A 9,179-nucleotide genomic window follows, 5' to 3' on the forward strand; every position below is an offset into this window, starting at 1 on the left:
TTTTGAGAATGATGAGGGCAATGAATGTACAAATATGCTTTACACAATTGATGTGTGTATGTATTGTGATAAGAGTTGTATGAGCCTCTAATAAAATGAATTAAAAAAAAAGAAAAGAAAATGGGAGCTATAGGTAGAGAAGAGAGAGTAGATGGAAAATGCTGGTAGAATTGTTTCATCCAGATATGATATCTGACTGCTTTGAGGACTCAAGAAAACGAAAGTTTCTTGGCCCAAAGATCAAGGCAAGGTACGAGGTGCACTATACAATTTAAAAATTATTTCACATTATTTGTTGGAATAAAAATGTGTGTAAGAGAAACTAGTGATATTACCTTGATGGATGGCGATGAGTAAGTGGAAAATTGCACTCACTCTGAATATCAATTAATTATATCCTGCTATTTAACAAAATGATTATACAGAAAACAGCTGGCAAATGCGTACTTTCATCAAGATGACAAGATTGTAGCACTCTGATTTGTGTCACATTGATCAAATGATGAGAATATCTATATAAATTGAATAATGCTCTCCAGTTAGAATGGCTTATTGAGGAAACTATAATAATAGCCACATTCATCTGGACCTGAACCTCATCATCTGGACCTAAACCTCATCCTCTGAGAAATATTTGTGACAGGAGTCATTGTAAGTGCTAGTTGCAATTAGGGACACAAATGAATAATGCTGTATTTATTGTAAGAAATACATGCCTCTTTTCTTGAGAAGATGAAATACTCGGTAACCATTCCACATTTTATTTCTATAAATATTCATTTTTAGACTGTGCAACTTCCAACATGCTCTCGTTTCTCTAGTACATAAAAACACCATCAAACATTTGGGAAAAGTGGAAAAATTTCAATACCAAAAATTAGGTTCATGATTTATAGAGAGTCCATATATCGCTATATATGGAGGTAGGGACTTAGATATATTGATGGTGAAAAACAAAGACAGTTTGGGGGAAAGAGAGTTGGTGGCTGACCAGAAATTTACTAGTCTTTTCTTAAAAAAAGATGAATTTTGTGAGAGAGCATTTAGTATAACATGATTCCCCTTCTGACTGGGCTAACCTATATCAAGTAAACTCAGATGAGTTGAACATGAAAGAGTAGAAAATGGGAAGAAATAAAGTAAATTCCTTTGCTCAACTATGTGGCCCTATGTAAAGAGAGGGGGGATTCCTTCATCTTTAAAACAATACATCTTTCTGGACTGAATCCAACTAAGCTCTAGGCATATTAAGTTGGGAATCACTTATTTATAAAATATGTATACATATCGATAACATAGGTTTCAAGAATCTGTAGACTCTGCTTCTCTGACCACCATGCCATAAAGTTGGAAATCAACAAAAGAAAGATTTAAAAAAGGGAGGGGGTGCAAATACTTGGAGGATAAATAACTTTCTTCTTCAAAAGGAGGAGATATTGACCCAAATTAGTGATAAAATTAGCCAGTTTCTAGAAACCAATGAAAATGAGAGCACACCATACCAATATCTACGGGAGATAGCAAGACAGTCATCAGAGGACACTCGATAGCGGTAAAGGCACATATGAAGAAGGAAGACAGACCTATGATTGATACCCTCGCACAAAACCTTCAGCAGATGGAACAGAGTCAACAGAAGAAACCTTTAATAGCAAGGGAAAAGATATAAAAATAAAGGTGAAAATAAATGAGTGGGAAAACAAAAAAATATGGAGAAAATCAACGCAGTAAAATGTTGGTTCTTCAAAAGGATGAACAGAATTGACAAACTGTTGGCAAACCTAAAAAAAGATATGAAGGAGCAGGTGTCAAAACCCAGGCTGAGAGATGAAACAGGGGCAATTACAATAGGCCCCAACAAAATTAAAAGGTTAATTATATAGTACTATGATTGTCTGTACCCTAAGGAATACAATAACTTGGAAGAGACGGAAAAATGCCTAGAAAAAAAGATCCTCCCTAGAATATTTCATAGAGACATAAAAAACTTGAACAAACCCATAGCAAATGGAGAAATACATAAGGTCATCAAGGAACTACCAACTAAAAGAAGCCCTGGCCCAGATGGCTTCACAGGAGAATTCTACTAAGCATTCAGGGGAGAGCTGACACCAATTCTACACAAGCTCTTCCGGTGCATATAAAAGGATGTTAAACTCCCAAGTATATTCTATAGTCAGTAGTAACACTGTTACCCTAATTGGGCAAAAATCCCACAATAATAGAGAACTATAGGCTGATATCTTTAGTGAACATAATAACAAAAATATTTTACAAAATCTTAGCCAATACGATGCAAATGTATACAAAAAGAATAATCCATAACGACCAATTGTGATTCATACCAGGGATGCAGGGATGGTTCACCATCCCAAAATGCATTAACAGTATCCATCACATTGAGAAGAAAAAGGACAAGACCCACATGATAATATCAATAGAATCAGAAAAGGTATTTGACAACATTCAACACGGATTCCTAATTTAGACACTCATGAAGTAGGACTGGAATGAAATTACCTTGAATATAATTTAAGTTATACATGAATTTCCAACCACCTGTGTTACAATACATGAATTTTCAACCACCAGTGTTACAATCAGTGGAGACAAAAACATTCCCACTAAGAAAGGGAAACAGACAAGGATGTCCCTTGCTCCCACTTCTATTCAACACAGTTTCTATTCTATTCTATACGGCTTGGAGGTCCTAGCTAATAATATAAGGCAACAGAAGGATCTAAAAGATATACAACTGGGGAAAGAAGTGAAATTATCGTTATTTTCAGATGATATGGTTTTATATAGGCTCCACAATAGGACTGTTGGAAGTGATAGAAGAATACAGTAGAGTGGCAGAATACAAGATCAACAAACATAAGTCAATTGGATTGCTATATGCAAATTATGGGAACACAGAAAATAAGATTAAGAAGGTAGGTATTACCCTTGACAATAGCAAAGCATACATTGAAATATTTAGGGATATATCTAACCATAAAACAAAGGATCTGAATGAGAAGAACATTATTACAAGAAACCAAGTGGGACCTTCACAAATGTAAAAATATCCCATGTTCATGGATAGATAAGACTCAATATTGTGAAGATGTCAATCATACTTAAGGCACTATATAGGTTCAATGCAATCCTGATACAAATACCAGCATCATTTTTCAAAGAAATGGAAAAACTGACTACCAATTTCATTTCGAAAGGAAAGAAACCCAGAATTAGCAAAAAAAAAACTCTCCTCAAAAAGAAGAATAAAGTGGGTGTGCTTCCATTACCTGACTTTAAAACACATTATACTGCCACAGTTGTTAAACCAGCACTGTATTGACATAATGATAGAAACTCAGACCAATGGATAAAAACAGAAAATCCAGAAATAAAATCAGCAGAATACAGACAACTGATCTTTGACAAGGGCCCCCCCAAATCAAATGGGAAGCAGATGCCCTTTTTAACAAATGGTACTGGAAAACTTGGAATTCAACCTGCAGGAAAATGAACCAAGACCCTTACTGCACCCCCCACACAAGGACAAATTTAAGGTGGATCACAGACCTTGAGATTAAACTCAATATTATCAGGATCACGAAGGAAAAATAGGGAAAAAACTAAGAAACTTAATGCAGGGAATAAATGGGTTACCAGCAATACATGAAGTATACACACCCAGAGGAAGATAAAATAAAGTTGTGGGACATTCTAAAGATAAAACACTGTGTGCATCAAAAGAGAGAGAACCCACAGACTGGGAAAAAATATTCAGCAATGACATGTCAGACAAAGGTCTTATTACTAAAATGTACAGAATGCTGCAACCCTACCATAAGAAGACAATGAATAGGAGGAGATGGGAAAAGACTTGAACAGGAGATTCCTAAAGGGGGAAACCTGAATGCTGCCAAGCCCATCCCAACCTCTAACGGCCCTGTAGGCTAGAACAGAACTACCTGTTTGGATTTCCAAGTTACCTTGGGTTACTGCACCGTTGAAGTTCAAGGCCACTAGCCGTTCCCTGGGCGAAAGACGGGACATTTCCCTCTAGTTCAGAGTCCCAGTCTTGCAAATTCACAGGGGCGGTTCTACCCTGCCATATAGGATCACTATGAGTTGTTACCGATTGATAGCAGTCAGAGAGAGATTTAATCCTTTTGTTTTGTTTTGTTTCGTTTTTTAAAAAAATATTTTATTGGGGGCTCGTACAATTCTTATCACAGTCCATACATACATCCATTTTGTCAAGCACATATGTACATTTGCTGCCCTCATCATTCTCAAAACATTTGCCTTCTACTTTAGCCCTTAATATCAGTTGCTCATCTTCCCCCTCCCTCCCCACTCCCCCCTTCCTCATGAACCCTTCATAATTCATAAATTCTTATAGTTTTGTCATAAGTTACACTCTGTAAGGGAGCATCCAGCCATATCTTTCTCCTTAGAGTGGCTAGTTGATTCAAGAATCCTAACTTTTGGTTGACAGATGAACGCTAAAGCACTATACCACAGGGCTGCTAATAAGTATGGTGAAAGGATATAAGCCTTGATGCATACATTTTCGTATTTCAGAACATACCATATTACCTTGTTGTGTTCAAATGACTACAGCTTGGTCTGTATACAATATATCTAGCAATATGTATATCTGAGAGCTGTACAATGAAGGGGAAAAGGTATTTTTATGCAAGGATTCATATAAAACTAGAAATCAAGACTAACATAAAAGACAATACTTTTTAAATATAATGTTGAAATATATATAAATGGTATGGAGAGATATAAAGATAGATACAGATATGAGATTATTAAAGATGCTCTTGCAGGTTAAAGACAATAACTGCAGAAAGACGGTCGAGCATGTGGATGTAGGACTGAGGTAAATGAGAAAGAGAAGATTATGACGTCAAAAAAGTACAGAAAATCCAGGCTACTGGGTTACTACACTGGTGGCAGTGTTGCTTGATTTTTTTTTTAATACGATGAAATATCATTCCCTAATGATTCACTTGTACTCTCAGTAGCGTGAAATCAGGTTTGGAAATCTGACCATGCGCACATCCTCACAAGACCCTTTCTTATGAGTTACTGCAATAAAGATTTAGCAGAAAGTGATTTCCAAATTGCCAGAGTCCATTTTTTTCAAGGCCAAATTTCATCCATCTACTCTGGCACCTACTCCAGCCTATGCCAATGTGTGCATACACCATATATTTTTCTAGATGTTAAACTCATCTTCATAGATGAAGAAATGGGTCTGTCCATACCAGACACTGCATAGAATAACCATAAGACAATAGCATCGATATCATTCAATCATTTCTTCATTTATTGAAATAATTATCACTTTATCATTTCTCACTGATGAATTGCCCAATTAGGAACAATAGGTATCTGCTTTTGGAGGGTCCCTGAATCCTTCCAGCACATTCTCCCCATCCCAGGATGGTATGGCCTGCTTTGAGACTGAACAACTAATTAATTTAACAACTGCAAATATTTCCTCAATGTTGTACAAATACAAAACAAACCAACAGAACAATCATTGATAAAGAATATAGGGACTGTCTAATTGCCAAGCAGATATTTACAAAACTGATTTTCTGATGTCACTATTCAAGGGATAGCATCCAGTGCTACTTGAGCTGCAAGAAGTACAAAAGAAGAGACAGCTCTCCATATGATTTAACGATGATGCCCTGGAGGATTGCAGACAACTGACAGTGGGCCCAGTTAACTGCACAAATAGCACCTTGGTCGTTTTCTTTCTTTCTTTTTTAATTAAGATTTCTTTTATATCAAAAAAATTATTAAGTTTCCCTTACTGCAAAAATATATAAAATACTTACATTATTAACAGAAGAGCGTACTGGTTTCGGTCCGTAAAATCTTTGGGAAATGACAACTGTAAAGGAAATTCTTTTAAAAAAAGAGCAAAATATTAAAGATGGAGAATCATTTGGGTTTAAAACTATAAGGTGCATAGAAAGCTGATCTTGATTAACATGGCATGCAGAAAGCTTTACCGTAGTCGTCAAGATGAAGCATTTTAATTTCTGGCTTGACAATCTTCTTCTTCAGCACAGCTTCCTTTAACAGAGGATTGCTTTCCAACATAAAATATCCTGAAAACAAAAAAAGTTAGTGTAGATAGCCACCTGATTTGAGTTGATAAAGAAAATCAATGTAATACATGAAATCATTATCTAGCAATAAACATTTGGCAGCCACTGTGCTAAGGACTAATACCATTCTCATTTTTCTCCTGATGGATTACACTGTTTTTAATAGTTTCTGAAACCCAGTGACATTTTCCATGTTGGCTTTGTATGTCAGAATTCACCTTTATGAGATTGTCTATCAGATTGTGTCAGTGCTCTGCTCAAAAATATTTAAAAGGATATAAAACTATATGGACCACCATGTAATGACATTGTGGACAATATTAGTGTCTGGAACCTAATACAAAACTACCAGGAAAGGAGCAAATATTAAAGATAAATAAACAGAAACAGAATCACACTCACCACAATGAGAATAAATGGAAATAAACCCAGAAGTGACAGAGGTGGAAAAATTGATAGATAATGACATGAACAGAGCTATTGTGACTACATTCCATACCAAGAAAACCAAAGCACAGCATGTTAATAAAAAATAATATAAGTACCGAAATTAGTTTTCTAAAATTAAAAACTGTAAAATCCAATAAAGACATGAAAGCACAGTACGTGAAGTGAAATTGCATTGAATTGGATGAGCAACACAATAGATATTGCAGAACTGAAAATTAATGAATGACAACATAGTAACAGAATATGCTTAAAATGAAATGGACAAATAATTTAATTTTTTAAAAAGTTGACGAGAACATAAGTAACTTGTCAATGTAAGCTGGTGAGTTATATTGATTAACTGTTAAGTGTTACAATATGAATAGATTGCTGGTATAAATCCCAGATGATGATAGTACATTATCCTTTATATTAATTGTTGTGGGTTATTTGGTAGCATTTTCTTAAGGTTGTTTTTCATCTCTGTTCATGAGAAAATGTTATCACTATAACGCCTATATCTAAAAAATTACAAAAAGTCTCATTATTATAAAATGAGTTTAAAAGTGTTACCTCTTTTAAAAATAATTTGTGTGAATTAGGTATTAATTCAATAAATAAGGGATAGCATTCAACAGTAAATCTAACTAGATTTGGAGATTCTTGGTAGGAATAATATTAGCGGTGGATTAAAATTGTATCAGGTCATCAGTCATTTAGGTATAGTTTTCCTTATTATATTAATGTTTATAAATTTATATTTTAATGCTTTTATCCAATTCTCCTAATATGTCAAATTTACTGACATAAAATTATTATCTTCTATAAGGCTTGCAAGGTTGTTATTAACATCACCTCCTTCGATGAATGGAAGTGGTAATTACACTTTTCTTTTTTCTTTATAAATATATCTATAACTTTAACAATATCATTGCTTTCCATGAAGAAGCATCTTTAGGTGTTATTTTATATAGTCTCTTTACTGCCTTCCTTCTTTTGTATCACTCATTTTTCTTCTTAATCTTAACTTGATCTTATTTACCCTTCTTTTTCTAGTTTCTTCAGGGGAAAACTTAGATATGTTGTCTTTCATATGCAATCATTTGAAAATATTTCCTAATTATTTTAAAGTCAGTTTTCTAATTATTTGAATTAAGTTGTTCTAATTATTTGAATTGTTTTAATTAATTCAAAATATTGTCTAATTATTTTACATTAAGTTTTCTAATTATTTGAATTAAGCCTTTATATGTTAGAAGTGTACTATGTGGGAATTTCAAATAATTCAATGCTTTCCAGATTTAGTTCTGCTGTCTATCTTCTAAGTCTTTTGATTTTTAAATCTAAACAGACATTTTGTGGTCTAGGACTTGGTCAAATTTAAAAAAAACCCACATAGGCAAAACTTCCTGCTAGGTAGTGTTCTATAAAGGAAAATAATACCAATTTGGTAGATAGTGTTTTTCAAATTCTCTTGAGAGAGAAGTAATGCTTTATGGGGTGTCCATTTCTTCTTTTAAGAAGATCTGGTAACATAGTGAATAAGTGCTCAGCTGGTAACCAGAAGGTTATGGGATCAAAACCACCAGCCGCACAGTGAACGGGAGATGTGGCAATGTGCATCTTTAAAGATGAGTGTCTTCAAAGCTCTGGAGCACCATGACTTTATGGTTTAGGCTTATGCTGAGTCAGAACCCATTTAATGGCAATGAATGAGCTTGTTTTTCTTTTGTTTACTCTGCTCTTTAGGTGTATAAATTTGGATCCAGAGATTTTACAAGCATATATGTAGCATTATTATGTCTTCTTGATGAGCAGAAACAGTTATTATCATGGGAGTTTAATAAAGGGATGATTACCATGTATGTACATTGTGCATGGAATTTTTAAGAAGTGATAAAGTAACTGAAAGCTGGTGACAGTGGGTAGTGCTGCGTGCTCAGGGAATAGAGCACTTACTAGAACCTCTACAGAAAAGGTTCGGTGAGAGCTCCACATTTGGAGAAAGGTGTCTAAGCCAAGGGTAGCAGCCAATTTGTGGTAATTCTACAGGGTGAGAAACCCCACCTCATCTCCCTCTCTTTGCTTTCAGGAGTCCCGTTTAGTGAATCTAATCAGCAGTCACTGGGCAAGGAAAGCTGGTAAGGTTTTTAACGCAAAGTCCTACTCAGGCACTGAACATGGCCAAGAGGGACAGAGAATAAAGAGTGGTTGTGACAGCGCAAATGGAAGAGTCCAGTAGGATGAGCAATATTCAATTGACCTATTTCTAAATTGCTCCCTTTGATTCCTTATAATATATTCCTAATAATTCCTAGTAATATTCTTAATTCATAATCATTTTATGAGAATATTCTCTCTCTCTCTCTCTCTCTCCCTGTCCCTGTCCCTCTCCATCTCTCAGAAGCAATGCATAAGGTTTTCAGTAGCTTCTTCCTCCGGAGGTGGGATGGAGACCTTCTTCATTCAGGTCTGCATAGGGTTGTTACGGGTCAGAGGTGACTCAAGGCCACCTAACAACAACCTCCATCTATCTATCTATCTATCTATCTATCTATCTATCTATCTATCTATCTATCATCTATCTATCTACCTACCTACCTATCTATCATCTATCTA

The 9,179-nt window shown here is 35.0% G+C and overlaps 1 protein-coding gene across 1 annotated transcript in view; it reads right to left on the reverse strand.

Annotated features, from left to right (window-relative positions):
• Positions 1–9,179, reverse strand: part of DPP10 (dipeptidyl peptidase like 10) — a 549,923-nt gene that overhangs the window by 52,433 nt on the left and 488,311 nt on the right. Inside the window, exons 17-18 of the mRNA XM_004711893.3 lie at positions 6,033–6,131; positions 5,856–5,925 (exon numbers count right to left, since the gene is read on the reverse strand). Coding sequence (XP_004711950.2) covers positions 5,856–5,925; positions 6,033–6,131 — 169 coding nt within the window. The remainder of the gene's footprint in view (positions 1–5,855; positions 5,926–6,032; positions 6,132–9,179) is intronic.

Source organism: Echinops telfairi, unplaced genomic scaffold (assembly GCF_000313985.2).
Source record: "Echinops telfairi isolate 266 unplaced genomic scaffold, ASM31398v2 ScPeMD7_15;HRSCAF=58, whole genome shotgun sequence".
In the NCBI taxonomy this organism is placed as follows: domain Eukaryota; kingdom Metazoa; phylum Chordata; class Mammalia; order Afrosoricida; family Tenrecidae; genus Echinops; species Echinops telfairi.